At 45.5% G+C, this 19,024-nt stretch overlaps 2 protein-coding genes across 10 annotated transcripts in view; one reads left to right on the top strand and one right to left on the bottom strand.

Moving 5' to 3' along the window:
• The window catches only part of RPN2 (ribophorin II), a 64,365-nt gene extending 54,771 nt beyond the window's left edge, over positions 1-9,594 (bottom strand). For all 4 annotated transcript variants that reach the window (XM_033186366.1, XM_033186367.1, XM_033186369.1 and 1 more), the window contains exons 1-2: positions 9,277-9,594; positions 4,104-4,297 (exon numbers count right to left, since the gene is read on the bottom strand). In XM_033186366.1, coding sequence (XP_033042257.1) covers positions 4,104-4,297; positions 9,277-9,289 — 207 coding nt within the window. In that variant the 5' untranslated portion in view covers positions 9,290-9,594. The remainder of the gene's footprint in view (positions 1-4,103; positions 4,298-9,276) is intronic.
• The window catches only part of MROH8 (maestro heat like repeat family member 8), an 85,220-nt gene continuing 75,224 nt past the window's right edge, over positions 9,029-19,024 (top strand). For all 6 annotated transcript variants that reach the window (XR_004431224.1, XM_033186364.1, XM_033186361.1 and 3 more), the window contains exons 1-3: positions 9,029-9,423; positions 14,207-14,328; positions 16,270-16,415. Coding sequence is in view for 5 of the 6 variants with exons in the window: in XM_033186364.1 (XP_033042255.1) it covers positions 9,137-9,423; positions 14,207-14,328; positions 16,270-16,415 (555 nt within the window). In the remaining variant the exon portion in view is untranslated. The remainder of the gene's footprint in view (positions 9,424-14,206; positions 14,329-16,269; positions 16,416-19,024) is intronic.

Genomic DNA, 19,024 nt, shown 5'->3' with positions numbered 1-19,024 from the left:
AAGTCACACTACATGGCAGCTGTCCGGATGCCTCTCAATCTACATCTTCAGCCCTAACCAACATCCCACAAACTTGTGATAATGGCAGAGAATAGCTTTGGGGGTATGTCTTCAACCTAAATCTCCTACAGAACTCCAAATCACGACACAGATCAAAAGACATGCTCTGGATGAAGTGGGAGCACCTCTTTCATCCGTGACCCCCTACACTGAATCCTGTGGTTCCACAAAAGTTTGAAAACCTTCAGGAGAAACTTTTCATCCTGCATTCAAATCCTGCCAAAGGTTAACATTACTATTCCAATGTTATCTCCTATACCTCACAATATAAAACCTCTAGTCAATTTGCTCTTTCTCTCTCCCCAGGGCCTCTAAAGACATCACCGAAAACCAGAGCAGAAATACGAAGCATCACTACAAAAGGCACCGCGAATACAGTGTCTGTGCCAGGCACTGTCTGAACTCACCTAAACAAAGTATAAATAGAAGCAAACCTTTTCAATGTAAGAACGATAATAGCTACCATTTCCTTTGAGGGGCATACTGTAACTTCACTTTCTTCTTACAATGATTCAGTGAGGTAGGCTTCATAACTCCCTTTTCAGAGAGGTGGAGCCAGAATTAAAAGCTTGAGTTAACTGACTCTGATGCATATACTCTTACTTTTGAGTAGAACTAATTTTATCAGGAGGTACATTCACCTTTGGGGTTTATAAGAGTGAAATCATGAGGAAAAGTCTGTTTCTTTAATAGAGTCACACACAGGAAGAAAACATTGGGCAGAAACGGAGAGCTGGTTGTTAGGAAAAAATCTGAGTAAGCTGGATCTCATATAGCCGGGATCAGCAAACTTTTTCTGTAAAGGACCAGTTGGTAAATACTTCAGGCTTTTTTTTTTTTTTTTTGAGACGAAGTCTGGCTCTGTCACCCAGGCTGGAGTGTGGTGGCCGGATCTCAGCTCACTGCAAGCTCCGCCTCCCGGGTTTATGCCATTCTCCTGCCTTAGCCTCCCGAGTAGCTGGGACTACAGGCGCCCGCCACCTCGCCCGGCTAGTTTTTTATATTTTATATTTTTAGTAGAGTCGGGGTTTCACCGTGTTAGCCAGGATGGTCTCGATCTCCTGACCTTGTGATCCGCCCGTCTCGGCCTCCCAAAGTGCTGGGATTACAGGCTTGAGTCACCACGGCCAGCCATACTTCAGGCTTTATGGCCAGCCTAGTAACTATTTAACTCTACAGTTAAACTGAAAAACAGTTGTACCCAACGTGTAAATGAATGGATGTTCACACATACACACACACACACAGTTTGGCCCATTGGCAAAAATGGAACATTTTGAGCATCAAAAAGAATAACAATCGAAATGGATTGAAAGATACCAATTGCAGCCAAGAGGGGTGGCTCACGCCTATAATCCCAGCACTTTGGGAGGCCAAGGTGGGTGGATCACCTGAGGTCAAGAGTTCGGGACCAGCCTGGCCAACATGGCAAAACCCTGTCCCTACCAAAAAATACAAAAATTAGCCAGGCGTTGTGGAGAATGCCTGTAGTCCCAGCTACTTGGGAGACTGAGGCCGGAAGATCGCTTGAACCTAGGAGGCGGAGGTTGCAGTGAGCTGAGACTGCAAAACTGTACTCCAGCCTGGATGACAGTAAGACTCCATGTCAAACAAACAACAAAAAAAGACATCAACTGGAGGCTTGGCACAGTGGTTCACATCTGTAATCCCAGCACTTTGGGTGGCAGAGGTGGGAGGATGGCTTGACCCGAGGAGTTTGAGACAAGACTGGGCAACATGGCAACACCCTGTCTCTACAAATATTAAAAAAAAAAAGGCCGGCGCGGTGGCTCAAGCCTGTAATCCCAGCACTTTGGGAGGCCGAGACGGGCGGATCACGAGGTCAGGAGATTGAGACCATCCTGGCTAACACGGTGAAACCCCGTCTCTACTAAAAATTACAAAAAACTAGCCGGGCGAGGTGGTGGGCGCCTGTAGTCCCAGCTACTTGGGAGACTGAGGCCGGAAGATCGCTTGAACCTAGGAGGCGGAGGTTGCAGTGAGCTGAGATCCGGCCACTGCACTCCAGCCTGGGCGACAGAGCGAGACTCCGTCTCAAAAAAAAAAAAAAAAAAAAAAAAAAAAATTAGCTAGGCATGGTGGCATGTGACTGTAGTCCCAGCTACTTAGGGGGCTGAGGTGAAGGATCACCTGAGTCCAGGAGTTTGAGGCTGCACTGCACCATGATTGCACCACTGCACTCCAGCCTGGGCAACATAGCGAGGCCTTGTCTCAGAAAAAAAAAAAGAAAGACAGACAACAATTGGGACTATCAGTTCTGTCCTAGACAGAATTAAAGATATTGAACTTCCCCTCCTACCATAAATAACTATCAAACAGTTTGAAATATATGAAATTGAGACACCGAACAACAGACAGCAAAAGCTGGGATCCTTTAAAGAAGGTTAAAAAGTTTCACAATGGGCCGGGCGCAGTGGCTCACACCTATAATCCAAGCACTTTGGGAGGCCAAGGAGGGTGGATCACAAGGTCAGGAGATTGAGACTATCCTGGCCAACACAGTGAAACCTCATCTCTACTAAAATACAAAAAATTAGCTGGCGTGGTAGTGTGTGCCTGTAGTCCCAGCTACCTGGGACGCTGAGGCAGGGGAATTGCTTGAACCTGGGAGGTGGGGGTGCAATTGCAGTGAGAGACTGCAGTGAGATCAAGCAATGAGATCAAGCAGTGCAGTGAGATCGAGCCACTGCACTCCAGCCTGGTGACAGAGCGAGTCTTCGTCTCAAAAACAAAAACAAAACAAACAAAAAGTATGACAATGATACCAGAAATAATGGGAATTTAAATGGAAATACAGTTATAGGGTTCTTTTATTATTTGTGACATGGCAAAATAATAATTCACGGTATACTGTGAGAAATTAAGGATGCATATTAAAATCTCGAAACAAAACTAGACAAACACTAAAAAAAAAAAATTAGATCTAAACAGCCAATAGAAGAGATAAAACAGAATATTTAAAAATAATCAAGGGGGTGGGCACAGTGGCTCATGCCTGTAATCCCAGCACTTTGGGAGGCCCAGGAGGGCAGATCACTTGAGGTCAGGAGTTCAAGACCAGCCTAGCCAACATGATGAAACCCCATCTCTACCAAAAAATACAAAAAATTAGCCAGGTGTGGTAGTGCACACCTGTAGTCCCAGCAGGGAAGCTGAGGTGGCTGGCTTGAGCCCAAGAGACAGAGGTTGCAGTGAGTCATGACCATGCCACTGCACTCCAGCCTCGCTGAGCCACACGTTGTCTCAAAAAAAAGAAAAAACTGTTCTGAATCCAGGAAAGGTTTTAATCATGATGCATTTTCCTCACCAGAAGTCCAAAAACATGTATTAAAATTGCCTGATGTAGTGACTACCATTATTTAATACATGTGAGTGCCTTCTACCTTGAATTCCCTTATTGTTAGTCACACACATATGGGGGCACTTGGTAAGTACACATGGTACTGAACAGTCTCACTCCCAGAGCTGAAGTAAAAGTTTCTAGATGATCTATGACTTGCTCTTCTTGACATCCCACTAACAATAACTGATCTGGTATGATCCTTAACATACATTAGGCAAAACAACAAAAACAGACCTGTCAAACTGAAATAAACTTCTTTTTTTGAGACTGAGTCTCACTGTTGCCTGGGCTAGAGTGCAATGGCGCCATCTCAGCTCACTGCAACATCTGCTTCCCGGGTTCACACGATTCTCCTGCCTCAGCCTCCTGAGTAGCTGGGATTATAGGAATGCACCACCACACCCGGCTAATTTTTTCTATTTTTAGTAGAGACAGGGTTTCACTGCATTAGACAGGCTGGTCTCAAACTCCTGACCTCATGATCCACCTGCCTTGACCTCCCAAAGTGCTGGCATTACAGGCGTGAGCCACCACGCCCAGCCAAATATTTCTTATACTGGATTAACCTTGGTTATCCTCAAATGAGCAAGAGTTAGTTTTGAACTACCCCAAAGGAATATAGTGAGGGGATGAAGGTCCTCCTGAACCACTCTGACCACCAGGACAAAAACAGCCTTACCTTTGCATCTGGCACCTGGGCACCAAGGCTGCTGAGTCCCACGATGGAGTAGAAGGCAGATTCCAAATTTGTGAAAGGGCGATCCAGCGAGGCTTTCAGTCTCTCCACGTCATGCTTGGTGAGGTAGTGAGTGGGTGTCAGAGCCCAGGTGCTGGCTATGATTGTCAGGGCCAACAGGAAGACAGTGCTTGAACCTTGGGGGGAAACAACTATTCAGTACACTCCACACTCTTCCAAGGTGCTATACACAGTCCCAATGATGATGTGCACCAAGATCTGGGAACCAAATCACATGGGGAAGGGTGAGGGAACCCAGGGGTTTAACCTGAGGAGAAGCCTTGGGGAGGCAGGGAGCCTGCTCTTCAACTGGTGGAAGGACAGTCCTGCCAGCAGCCTCCAGGCATCTAAAGCACAGTCCTTATCCTACTATTCCCATCTGAAAGATGTTCGTAAGCCCTCTGCCTCTAAGGACAAACCCAATCCTGAATCCTCACACTTTGCCAGCCTCTCAACCAGCTCTCCTCCCTCGTGCTTCCCACCATCTGTTGCCCTCTGGCTTCTTCTCTGTCCTCTAAAACGCCAGGTTCGTTCCTGCCCAGCATTTTTTCATGCTTTCCCCTACCTCAACTTTGCTTAATTTTTACTTTCAGAATTCAGCTCAAGCACCTCTTCCTTAAGAAGCTCTCCCTAGGATTAGGTCCCCAGTACAATAAAGTAAAGAAGAACCCAGGCTCTGGGGCCAGGCTTAAATCACAGCTCTGCCATTTATTAGCAATATGCCCTTGGCGGTTACTCAACCAGCTGGTGCCTCAGTTTCCTCAAGTGTAAAGTGGGATAATAATAGTATCTACCTCAGAAATGATTACACGAGTTAATATAGAAAGATCTGGCCAGGCCAGCACTTTGGGAGGCCAAAGCAGGTGGATCACCTGAGGTCAGGAATTTGAGGCCAGCCTGGCCAACATGGTGAAACCCCATCTCTACTAAAAATACAAAAAAATTAGCCGGGCATGGTGGCAGGTGCCTGTAATCCCAGCTACTCGGGAGGCTGAGGCAGGAGAATCGCTTGAACCCGGGAGATAGGTTGCAGTGAGCTGAGATTGCGCCACTGTACTCCAACCTGGGAGACGAGCAAAACTCTGTCTCAAAAAAAAAAACCTTAGAATAATGACTGGCACATAACAAGTGCTGTATCAATGTTAGCTACTACTTCTACTACTATTATTATTGTTGTTGTGATATCCACTCATAGGAATCTATACTTCTATGTGGAATTTTCCACAACTTTAACAGTGTAATGTCTGATTTCTCTGCTAAACTGTAAGTTCCATGAGGATAAAGACCGTTTCTTTTGTTCATCCCAGTATTTCCAAGTCTTGCACACTGCCTGGCACATAGCAGGTACTGAATAAATATTTGCTGAATAAATGGAAAGAAAAATTAATCCCCATCTATGATGCCCCAGGGGACAGGGAGCTGCAGGAGTGGTACATTTCTACTTCATTTATTTAAAAAACAAAACAAAAAACACTTTTGAATGGGCTGCTTCTTGATAAAGTGCATTGTCTAGCACCCAAGTAACAATAATAACAAATAATCACTAGGCTAACATGAGTGGCCCTAAATCTTTTGCCTTTAGCGTTAAATTAAGCTTGAACTAGAATCCTTGAAAAAAGGCACTACTGGCCAGAGGCAGTGGCTCACGTCTGTAATCCCAATACTTTGGGAGGCTGAGGCGGGTGGATCGCTTGAGCCCAGGAGTTCAAGACTAGACCAGGCAACATGGCGAAATCCTTTCTCTATAAAAAAGAAAATACAAAAATTAGCCAGGCATGGTGGCGCGTGCCTGTAGTCCCACTACTTGGGAGGCTGAGGTAGGAGGATCACTTGAGCCTGGGAGGTGGAGACTGCAGTGAGCTGGGATTGCACCACTGCACTCCACCCTGGGGGACAAAGAGAGACCCTGTCTCAAAAAAATAAAAGACGGCCGAGTGCGGTGGCTCACACCTGTAATTCCAGCACTTTGGGAGGCCGAGGTAGGCAGATCACTTGAGGTCAGAAGTTTAAGACCAGCCTGGCCAACATGGTGAAACCCTGTCTCTACCAAAAAGACAAAAATTAGCCAGGCGTGGTGGTGGGCGCCTGTAATCCAAGCTACTTGGGAGACTGAGGCAGGAGAATCACTTAAACCCAGGAGGTGGAAGTTGCAGTGAGCTGAGATCGCGCCACTGCATTACAGCCTGGGCGACACAGTGAGACTCCATCTCAAAAAAAATAAAAATAAATAAATACGTAAAATAAAAGAAGAAAAAGAAAAAAATCTATCATGTGGCATATTCATCAAATGTATACTGAGCTATTATGTGCCACACACTACTTTAGGTGTTAAAAATACAGCAGGAAACAAACAAAACTCCCATCCTCAAAGAGCTTGTATTCTAGTGGCAAAAGACATCACATGAAATAAGAACATTATTGGGCAACTCCCTTTGGGTCCCCTCCCCTTATATGGGAGCTCTGTTTTCACTCTATTTCACTCTATTAAATCCTGCAAATGCAAAAAAAAAAAAAAAGAAAGAAAGAAATAACATTATTTATCACATTAGAAGGTAAAAGTGCTATGGAAAAAAATAAAGTACAGAAGAGATATTTGGGAAGGGCTGCATTTTAAATACAGTAGTCTGTAAAGGCCTAAGAAATAAACATATGGAGTACAGACCTGAAGGAGAAGCAAGTCATAAAGATATCTGGTGGGAAATTATGCTAAGAAGAAAAACCCAATATGGCCGGGCGCGGTGGCTCACACCTCTAACCCCAGCACTTTGGGAGGCCGAGGAAGAAGGATAACCTGAGGTCAGGAGCTCGAGACCAGCCTAGCCAACATGGTGAAACCCCATCTCTACTAAAAACACAAGATATGAGCCAGGCATGGTGACTTGTGCCTGTAATCCCAGCTACTCGGGAGGCTGAGGCACGAGAATCACTTGAACCGGGAAGCAGAGTGGGCAGTGAGCTGAGATCGCGCCACTGCACTCCAGCCTGGGGCTCTGTCTCAAAAAAAAAGAAAAGAAAAACCAATTGCAAAGATTCTGAATCAGGAGTATGTACACATACAGTGTTTTTTGAGATCAGCAAGGACAGCATAGCTTGAGCAAAAGTAAGCAAAAGGTAAGAAGTAGATGAGGTAACAGAGGTAGCAGAGGACAGATCCAGAGGGCCTTATATACCACCACAGTGAAAGCCACTGGAAAGTCTCTTTTTTTTTTCTTAGATAGAGTCTCACTCTGTTGCCAGTCTGGAGTACAGTGCAGTGGTGCGATCTCAGCTCACTGCAGCCGCAGCCTCCCGGGTTCAAGCGATTCTCCTGCCTCAGCCTCCCAAGTAGCTGGGACGACAGGCACATGCCACCATGCCCAGCTAATTTTTGTCTTTTTAGTAGAGATGGGGTTTCACCATGTTGGCCAGGATGGTCTTCATCTCTTGACCTCGTGATCCGCCCGCCTCAGCCTCCCAAAGTGCTGGGATTACAGGTGTGAGCTACCGCACCTGGCTGGAAGCCAATGGAAAGTTCTAAGCAGAGGAGTGATTTGATTTACACTCTAATGGTATTACCGTGTTGAGAATAAACAATACTGTGTGGAGAACAGACCATGCAGGTGCAAGGACAGAGTGGGGGACACCGGTTGGGAGATTACCGCCATAATCCAAGCCAGAAGATGATGGTGGCCCAAACCAGGGCAACAGCAGTGAACATGATGAGAAGTGACGAGAGTTAGTCTGGCTAGAATTCAAAGTCAAAGCCTATCAGAACTGCCAATGGACAGAAAGACCTAAGAGAAAGAGGAGTCAAGACACCAATGCTGAATCCCCAATGCTTTGTGTACAGGCAGGCACCCCATATATGAAGATCTAGTGAACGGCTGTGACTAGCATTTTCTCACCTAGACCGTAAATTCCCCTAAAACAGCACCTGTGTCAGAATCCTAATCTTCTCACTCCATGTTAATGAGAGCAGTAACTTTTCTGACTAAAAGTTGAGCACTTAGCATGTTGGGTATGCCCACGCTGTGCTGTGCTTTGCACACACCAAATCACTAAATCTTCACAACATCTAAGTAAGGTGGCTATCTTCTGCATTTCACAGACTAGGAAAGTGAGGCTCAGAAGTAGTTACCTGCCCTAGGACACATCACTGAGAATCAAACTTCAGGCAATTTGAATCCAAAGTCTGCTTTTAACCACTTTACTATTCTAAACTTCTCAAATAATGAAACGGTGAGCCACTGACTCATTCATGTGTCACCCTGGGCAAGTAAGTTCCCTTCCGTGGGATTCCAACTTCTCATCTGTCAAATGGTAATAACAAGAGTACATGCTTCCAAAGTTACGATGAGGCTACATGAGATTCCACCCTGCACAGCGTCTACTCAGTAACTTCCGATGCAGTTAACTTTACCGAGTTCTTACTTAGGGCCATGCGCTGTTCTAACCTATGCACGAAGATTATTTCACTTAATAGAGCAACTCAACGAGGCAAATAACGTGACTAATTTGACTAACTTATTTTACACATGAGAAACTGAGGTGCAGAGGGGTTAAGTAACCTGCTTTGGGTTACACAATGAATACGTGGCCGACTGCAAGTTTGCACTCACGGTATCACTTCAGAACTTATGCTCCAGACTCCCAGAGAGAAGTGAGGGGTTTTCTTTGCCCCTTTCACTGAAAGGGAAACTACAGCCGAAAGGACAATCTGGCCAAAACCTCACACGGAGTAAGGGGCGGCGCCGGGACCAGAACCTTAGGCCGCCTGGCCCAGGAGCCCGCGCGAATGAAATGAATGAGTGAGGCCAGGCCTATGGCTAAGCGCGGCCGCGGTCCCCACGGCTGGGCCTCGGGGCGACCCGTAGCTCCGCGCTGCACCCCTCCCCCAGGCACCAACCCCTCCAGGTCGCGGGCACTCCCACCAGCTCGCAGCCGTCCTTCGGACCCTGGACCCGACAGCGCCCCACCCAGAGCTTGTGCCCGTGCCCATGCCCCTGTCCCGCAGAGGAAGGGGATCCCGCCTGGCCGGCTCTCGAGCGGCGACGAGTAGCCTCCCGCGGGCGACAGCCCTCTCCCCAAAGAGTGCCAGCCGTGGGGCCCTATCGATAAGCCACGCGCAACTCCTCACCCGGCGGCGCCATTCCTCCGAGCAGGTCCCGCCAGAGTCCGAGCCGCAGGCTGACTTCCGCTCGGGAAAGTGGCTCCAAGAGCCCGCCACAGGGGACGCCAGAGACTCGCGGCAGGCTCTGCGGGCCAGGATGAGTTCTAAGCACAGGTCAGTGTCGGCGGCCCAGCTGAACTTCGACGCTTCCAGCAGCCGCGGCCGTGATCTCAGTCCTCCCGCGCACAGGGCCTTGCAGTTCCCGAGGACAGACCCGCCTCCCCCCCGCGCCCAGGCCCACTTGGAACCGACCGTCTCGCAACGCTCCTATTCCGGGAGCTACCGGGACGTGGTTGGGCCAGGCCTCGGGGTGGGCCCGAGACGGGGCTGCTTCTGATTGGCCTATCTGCTGTCACTCACTCGTCTTTCTGCTGCCCGGCCCATGTTAAAGGAACAGGAAGGGTCTCGATGGGAGGGGATAGCTTAGAAGGGATTTTTTTTATTTTTTCCCCCTCTAGAAAATTGTGGCAGTTTCTGGCCCGGCGCAGTGGCTCACGGCTGTAATCCCAGCACTTTGGGAGGCCGAGGCGGGCGGATCACCTGAGGTCAGGAGTTCGAGATCAGCCTGGGCAATACGGTGGAACCCCATGTCTACTAAAAATACAAAATTAGCCGAGCGTGGTGACACTTGCCTGTAATCCCAGCTACTTGGGAGGCTGAGGCAAGAGAACCTCTTGAACCTGAGAGGCAGAGGATGCGATGAGCCGAGATTGCGCCATTGCACTCCAGCCTTTGCAACAAGAATAAATCTCCGTCTCACCAAAAAAAAAAGAAAGAAAATTATGTCAGTTTTTTCCAAAGATTATCACTTGGGTTGTTAATAACTGACCTACGAGTGACGTTTTATCTGATTTGCAGAGCAATGCAGTGACTCATAGAGAACATATTAGGCCAGTTTTACAGGCTTATCACGGAAGTGGCTCACCCAGGAACACCGCTCTAATAACTGGCGCCAATTACTGAATGTTTACAGTATAACCCCTGCCGAGCGCTCTACAAACATTATTTCTTTTCTTTCCTTTGTTATTGATACGGTATCTTGCTCTGTTGCCTAGGCTGGAGTGCAGTGGTGTGATCATAGCTTACTGCAGCCTCGACATCCTGGGCTCAACGATCCTCCTGCCTCAGCCTCCCAGGTAGCTGGGACCGCTGCCATGCGCCACCACGCCCAGCTAATCTTTTAAAATTATTTTTGGTAGATACCACATCTCACTTTGTTACCCAGGCTGGTCTGGAACTCCTGGGCTCAAACGATCCTCCAGCCTTAGCCTCCCAAAGTACTGAGATTACAGGCTAATCCCATTTTAAAGAGAAGGAAACAGATTTGAACCTAGGCAGTCTGACTCCAGAATCTGTGCTTTTAACTACAGTTTTATGAACATGTCAAGTATGCACAATATAACTCTTATTAACGTTATTATTGTCCCAAATGTTATCCCACATGGGAGAGAGTCAGTTCTTTCTGTGTCTATTATAGCCACTAGCCTTATGTGGATATTTAAATTTGAATTTAAATGGATTAAAATTAAGTAAAATTTAAAATTCAGTCTCTCATTTGTACTAGCCACGTTTCAAGTGCTCAGTAGCCACAGATAGCTAGTGTATATCAGATTTGACAGCTCAAAACTATAGGACATCTTCATTATCGCAGAAAGTTCCATTGGGCAGTGCTGATGTAGAATATATAAAGAATTCTCCCAACTCAAGAATAAGACAACCAACCAGTGGTGTGCTGGAGTTGTCTCATACTGTCTTGAGAGAGTCCATTGTTAAATTTTCAGTAATTTTGCAAATTGGTTAAATACAGCCATTTAGAAAATTATATCAACTTAGGATAAAATAAAGTATATTGAAAACAAAACTCATTATTTCCTAATTATTTCACTACATTTTACATTTTCTGTGCTTTTGTGGTTGCTTATATCTATTGAAACTGTGTGATGGAAATATATGACGGTATGCCATTGCACATCTCTTCCCAAGGTAGTATTGGTAGCTTGATTTTGGCCATGATGGGAGTATTTACACCATAAACTCAGCATATGCAGCCAGGATGGTGGCTCAGTCTATAATCCCAGAGCTTTGGGGAGGCTGAGGTAGGAGGATCACTTGAGTCCAGGAGTTCGAGACCTGTCTGGGCAACACAGCAAGACCCTACCTCTACAAAAAAATTTTTTAATTAGCCAGGTGTGGTGGCTCGCATCTGTGGTCCTAGTGACTAGCTGTGGGCCACAGATGGAAGCCACCACACCTGACTAATGAAAAAGAAAAAGACCAACGATAACAAATGTTGGCAAGGATGTGGAGCACAGGATCTCTCATATCCTGCTGATGGAAATGTAAAGTGGTACAACCATTTTGGAAACAGATTAACAGCTTCTTTGTTGTTGTTTGTTTGTTTTGAGACAGAGTCTCCCTCTGTCACCCAGGCTGGAGTGCAATGGCACAATCTCAGTTCACTGCAACCTCCACCTCCTGGATTCAAGCGATTCTCCTGTCTCAGCCTCCCGAGTAGCTGGGATTACAGGCACATGCCACCACACTGCCCGGCTAAATTTTTTTGTATTTTTAGTAGAGACGGGGTTTCACCGTGTTGGCCAGGCTGGTCTCAAACTCCTGACCTCTAGTGATCCACCCACCTCAGCCTCCTAAAGTGCTGGGATTACAGGTGTGAGCCACTGGTTGTTGTTTTTTAAGAGGCAAGGTCTCTATCTGTCGCTCAGGCTGGAGTACAGTGATGGAATCATAGCTCACTGCCGCCTTCAACTCCTGGACTCTAGGATCCTCTTGCCTTGGCTTCCTAAGTAACTGGGACTACAGGCACATGCCACCACCCTCAGCTAATTTTTTGTAGAGATCAGATTTTTAAAACTTTTTGTAGAGATTGGATTTTGCTGTGTTACCCAGACGGCTTGTCTCAAACTCGTAGTGTCAGGCAATTCTTTCGCCTTAGCCTCCCAAAGGCACCAGGAATACAGGCATGAGACATAGCACGTGGCATCTTAAGTAAGCATCTTAAGAAGTCAATTATACAATCTACCACACAACACAACCATTCTGCTTCTAGAGGGTTTGTTTTTAATGAACTCATTTTTTATTAAAGAAATATATGCATACAGGACAAAGTTCAAACTTCATTGGTTTGGGGTTTCCTTCCAAAATTATTTTATTGGCTGGGCACGGTGGCTTATGCCTATAATCCCCAAACTTTGGGAGGCCAAAGTGGGCAGATCACCTGAGGTCAGGAGTTTGAGACTAGCCTGGCCAACATGATGAAACCCTGTCTCTACTAAAAATATAAAAATTTAGCTGGGCATGGTGGCGGGCACCTGTAATCCCAGCTACTCGGGAGGCTGAGGCATGAGAATCACTTGAACCCAGGAAGCAGAGAGGTTGCAGTGAGCCGAGATTGCACCACTGCACTCCAGCCTGGGTGACAAAGTGAGACACTGTGTCCAAAAAATATATAAAAATTAAAAATAATTTTAAAAAATGAATTCCAGAAGTAGTGTTTTTGCTTTTGTTTTTCTTCTAGAGACAAGTTGTCTCTGTCAATCAAGCTGGAGTGCAGTGGTGCCATCATAGCTCACTGCAGTCTTAAACTCCTGGGCTCAAGGGATCCTCCTGCCTCAGCCTCCTGAGTAGCTAGGACTACAGGCACACGCCACCATACCTAGCTAATTTTTTCCTTTTTTGTAGAGATGAGGTCTCACCATGTTGCCCAGGCTAGTCTCAAAGTCCTGAGCTCAAGCAGTCCTCCCTCTTCATCCTCCCAAAATGCTGAGATTACAGAGTGAGCCACCATACCCAGCCTCCATACATTTTTTTCACGTATGTCAGCATTTGTGTGTGTGTGTTTCTGTGTGTATAGACACATACTTATTACTTTTGTGAAAATATTGTTTTGTTTTAATAAAAAGTGTCATATCCATTATTTGACAGCTTGCTTTTTCATTCATTAATCTATGCTAAACATTCAGTAAATAGAGACCTGCTCAGTCATTCACTCTACCAGTAATTGTTGAGCACTTCTGTATGTCACTGTTCTAGACTCCTAGGATACATTCATGAACAAAGCAGCCAAAGATTCTTGCCCTCATGAAGTTTACATTTTAGCAGGAGGACATAAATGACAAACAATGAACATCATAAATAAGTGAAAGATATATTGGAAGGTGTTACGTGCTATGGTAAAAAGAAAAAGAAAGGTTAAGGAGGATAGAGGGAGTCTGGCGAGGTGTTCTACCTTAATCTGGTTTTTGTGTGTGTGTTTGTTTTTTCAGATGGAGTCTCGCTGTGTCATCCAAGGTGGAGTGCAGTGGCGCAATCTCGGCTCACTACAACTTCCACCTCCCAGTTCAAGCGATTCTCCTGCCTCAGTCTCCCGAGTAGCTGGGATTACAGGCATGCACCACCACACCCGGCTATTTTTTGTATTTTTAGTAGAGACTCGGTTTCGTCATGTTGGCCAGGCTTGTCTCAAACTCCTGATCTCAGGTGATCTGCTCGCCTCGGCCTCCCAAAGTGCTGGGATTATAGGCGTGAGCCACCTACACCCAACGTTGTTTTTAACAGCAGCATAGTATTTCTTACCTATCCATTCACTCCTAATGAGACTGACAACATGCTAGGTACTGGGGATACAACGGTGACCATGTAGACAAGATTTCTCTTTAATGGAGTTTATAGCAAATGAGCAAGGTAATTGCAGGTGATGGTTAAATACTATGAAAAAAATAAGAAGGTAACTGTGGGACCAGGATGGTGGGAGCTACTTAATCTAGATTGGTGCTGAATAAATGCCTCTCTCAGAAAGTGACATTTAGGCTTTCAAATGAATGATGAGACAGAAGCAGTCCTGGAAAGCTAATTTTTCGCATCCTCTCTTTCTTCCTAGGCTCTGTAGTCAGGAAGAAGTAGTGATCCCCTATGCCCATGACAATGATTCAGGAAGTATGGATTTGGAGCTGAGCAACTTAGAGACTGTTAAAAAAGGCTCCAGTAGCATTGAACTGACAGGTAAAAAAGAGAAAGGACTAGAAAGCGGAGGGGAGGGGAAAAGAGAATCTATTTTCAACTCGGGCCAAGACATATTGATTGAGTACTTGATGGGTGACCAGCCCTTGACTAGACTTTGATGATGAATTTGGTCCCTGACATTGAGACCTTAAAATACGGTTGGCAAAATAAGATGACATACATGGTTCATGATGTCCAGGAAACTAAGGTTGGTCCTGAGTTCTGCAGAAGAGCCTGAGTGCTTGAGGGATTCTGAGGAGGGAAAGGGCAGTGTGGGATGCCTTGGAGTGGGAGGACTTCATGCAGAAGGTGGGGTCTGGATTGGGCTTCAGAATAACTTTCATTCTATAAAACATTTATTGAGTACCAGTAGCTGGGAATCCAACAGTGGACATGACCGACATGGTCACTGCCCTCATAGAACTGACATTATTGTGCAGAAAAGAGACCAAAAAGAGTGAACAGACAGTCACTGAAGTAATTACAACTTGTAGTAAGCAGTATGGAAGAACAGGCTGACACCAAAAATAAGGGCAATAGGAACCTACTTGAAACTCTGGTTGTCAGAGAACACCTGTATGAGACAGCAAGTGGTATTTAAACCTAAAGGAGGCCTGAAAGATATCAGAGTAACTCATGTGAGTATAGGGAGTACTACAGATAGACAGGACAGCATGTGCATGACACAGGAAAGATCCTGGTGTGTTTGAAGAACTACCTTCATTCATTTACACATTCATTCAGCAAATACTTAATGAAGCCCTCCTGTGCTCTAAGCTTAATCTAGCAGCTGGAGATACAGCATCGAACAGAACAGACACAGTATGCCTATGGATGAACAGGCAAATGGAACTCAGTGTAATCAGTGTGATGGGGCTAGGGGAGCCAGAGTGGATATAGAGCGGTTTATTAGTGACTAGGGGATACGTAGCCAAAATGGGCAAAAAGGGATACAAGAAAGGCATCCTGGAGCTGAGACTTAAAGGATGAGTAGGAGTTAGCAAGGCAAAGATAGATAAGGGAAGGTGGGGGAGAAGAAGGAGAAAAACGCAGGCAGAAGGAGCAGCCTGTGCAAAGATCAGAATGAGAACATGGCTTCAATTATTGCAATTAGTGGATGATAGGAGTATGGCAGGAAGTGGGTAGAGTTTGCAGAAGAGGCATTCAAGAAATCAAAAAGAATACAAAAGTCGAGTGATGGCCGGGCACAGTGGCTCACATCTGTAATCCCAGTACTTTAGGAGGCCAAGGTGGGTGGATCACCTGAGGTTAGGAGTTCGAGACTTTGCCTGGCCAACATAGCGAAACCCTGTCTCTACTAAAAATACGAAAATTAGCCGGGGCTGGTGGCATGTGCCTGTAATCCCAGCTACTTGGGAGTCTGAGGCACAAGAATCGCTTGAACCCAGGAGGAAGAGGTTGCAGTGAGCCAAGATTGCGCCACTGTACTCCAGCCTGAGCAACAGAGTGAGACTCTGTCTCAAAAAAAAAAAAAAAGAATGGTAAAAATCTTCAGATGAAAGAGGTGTTAAAGGGGAAGTACTACTGGGATCAGTTCTTTGCATGTATTACCTCATTTAATTGTTATAATAACCTTGTTTTACAGATGAGGAAACAGGTTTCAGGAGGCAGACTAACTTGATAAAGGTCATACAAGTAGTAAGTGGTAGAGCCAAGATTCGAACTAGTCTCAAACTGAGATTTAAAGTCCATGCTCTTAACCATTCTGCTACAGCTTAGTCCCAAAGGCTTTTGTAGCTTAGGAGGCCCTTAGAGAACATTGAATTTATAATTGAGAAAACTGAATCTAGGAGACAGGATGGGACTTGGTTAAGGTCATAGAGCAAGTAGTAAAGGTGAGAGCCAGAGGTACTCCCCACTAAACCTCATCACTTTACATAGTACGGAGGCATCATCCAGTGTCTTTCTTTTCAATGTTAGACTTGGACATCCCTGACGTCCCAGGACTCCATTGTGAGCCCCTGTCAGACAGTCCCAGACACCTGACCCAACAGGACACGCTCAATGAGGCCATTGTTGACAAGCTGATCCAGTCCATCCAGAGAGGTTTCAATGGTGAGCTAAAGGTATGCACAAGCAATTTTTATGAGTTATCCAACTTATTCCTCCATTTTAACAAATATTTTAAACATATTATTTATTGATTATGCAAATAATTTTATATTATAGGTTATAAAACATGTTTATATTTATATTTATAATACATATAATACATTTACATATATTTATAAATTATACATTATGAAATTAATGTAAAAACAAAACCATAATAAAAATTAAAAACTGATCTTCTCTAATTCCAGACTCCTCGAATAACTACTGCTGACATTTTTATTTTTTTTTTTAGACTTTTTTTTTTTTTTCTGAGACAGTGTCTCTGTCGCCCAGGCTGGAGTGCAGTGGCACGATCTCAGCTCACTGCAACCTCTGACTCCCAGGTTCAAGCGATTCTCCTGCCTTAGCCTCCTGAGTAGCTGAGATTACAGGCATGTGCCACGTTTGCCTAGCTAATTTTTGTATTTTTAGTAAAGACGGGTTTTACCATGTTGGCCAAGCAGGTCTTGAACTCCTGACCTCAAGCAGTCAACCTGCCTTGGCCTCCCAAAGTGCTGGGATTACAGGCATGAGCCACTGTGCTCAGTCCTCTATGGCTTTTAAATCCCATTCACCCAATCAACAAGTAATGAATGAACAGCTACCATTTATAAGGCACTGTGCTAGATGCAGGGAAGAAGTTGGAGTAGTAACATTACAGACTTTTCACAGATAAACAAACTGGGCTACAAACAGACCGAGACCCCGTCTCAAAAAGTATAATACTATTCAGCAATAAAAGGAGGGAACTATTGATACAACAGCAGAGATGAATCGCAGAGGCATTGTGTTGAGTGAAAGAAACCAATCAGAAAAGGTTATAGACTGTATGATTCCGGTTGTGTGACATTCTTGAAAAGACAAAACCATAGTGATGGAGAACAGATCAGTGATTCCTAGGAATTAGGGTGGGGAGAGGGTGTGACTAAAAAGGGATAGCAGTAGCAGAAGGGAAATTTAGGGGATGGTGGAACTGTTCTGTATCCTGATTGTGGTGATGGTTACACATGTGTATGTGTGTGTTATAACACACGGAACCATATGCTCCCCACCAAAATCAGTTTTACTGTATGATACATTTTTAAAAATCATGTTATCACTGTGTACCACATAAATATATACAACCATAGTTTGTCAATTTACCAACACACACAGACACACATACACACACACACAAAAACACACACACACAGGCTACGCTGGAAGGAGGATGAGGGAGACTTCAGGAATGCTGGTAATAATCTGTTGCTGGCTATAGGGTGTTCTTTGGTTTGTGAAAATCCACCGAGCCGTACATTTTCTTTATGTAGAAAACCAATGAAAAATAAAAGTAGGCCGGGCGCGGTGGCTCAAGCCTGTAATCCCAGCACTTTGGGAGGCCGAGGCGGGCGGATCACAAGGTCAGGAGATCGAGACCATCCTGGCTAACACGGTGAAACCCCGTCTCTACTAAAAAATACAAAAAACTAGCCGGCGAGGTGGCGGGCGCCTGTAGTCCCAGCTACTCGGGAGGCTGAGGCAGGAGAATGGCGTGAACCCAGGAGGCGGAGCTTGCAGTGAGCTGAGATCTGGCCAGTGCACTCCAGCTTGGGTGACAGAGCGAGACTCCGTCTCAAAAAAAAAAAGAAAAATAAAAGTAAAACATTTAAAGCCAGCATGTTGGCCTTCACTTTTGACTTCAGCTAATCATTATACTTCATATCAGCATGGTTTTCTTTCGATTTCTTTGTAGTTAATGAAGGGCTTGGATCGCTGCAGTGAATCAAAACAAAAAAAGCCCATTCCCTGCCTTGAGCTGATTCCACAGTCAGTCAGGGAAATAGATTAATAAGAAGGTCATTATGTTGGAGGATCGCAAGTGCCATGATAGCAATTTATTCATGTGGTTTGTAGATACACTTAGAAAGGACACTGGACCAGTCAGTCGCAGTGGCTCATGCCTGTAATCCCAGCACTTTGGTAGGCCAAGGCGGGCGGATCACGAGGTCAGGAGTTCAACACCAGCCTGGCTAACATGGTGAAACCCCCATCTCTACTAAAGATACAAAAAATTAGCCAGGCGTGGTGGCAGGCGCCTGTAATCCCAGCTACTCGACAGGCTGAGACAGGAGAATAGCTTGAACCTGGGAGGCGGAGGTTGCAGTGAGCCGAGATCATGCCATTGCACTCCAGCCTGGGCAACAGGGTGAGACTCTGTCTCAAAAGTAAAAAGAGAAAGGACACTGGACCCTGTTTCAGGAGCAAACTCATTCTCCAAGTCTTGAGATATATAGAGTTTTTTTTTCTTTTTTGAGACAGTCTTGCTCTGTTGCCCAAGCTATAGTGCAGTGGCACAATTTCGGCTCACTGCAACCTCCATCTCCCAGGTTCAAGCGCATCTGTAGTCCCAACTACTCGGGGGGCTGAAGTACAAGGATCCCATGAGCCCAGGAGATGTAGACTGCAGTGAGTGGTGATCTTGCCACTGCACTCCAGCCTGGATGACAGAGTGAGACCCTGTCTTAAAAAAAAAAAAAAAAAAAAAAAAAGGTTCTACGATAAATAGGTTATATATATATAATTAGAAAAAGAGGCTGGGTGC

Source organism: Trachypithecus francoisi, unplaced genomic scaffold, assembly GCF_009764315.1.
Source record: "Trachypithecus francoisi isolate TF-2019V2 unplaced genomic scaffold, Tfra_2.0 Lachesis_group21, whole genome shotgun sequence".
NCBI classification, from domain to species: domain Eukaryota; kingdom Metazoa; phylum Chordata; class Mammalia; order Primates; family Cercopithecidae; genus Trachypithecus; species Trachypithecus francoisi.
Note: the sequence above shows the minus strand (reverse complement) of the source record. Positions and strands in the feature narration are given on the sequence as shown.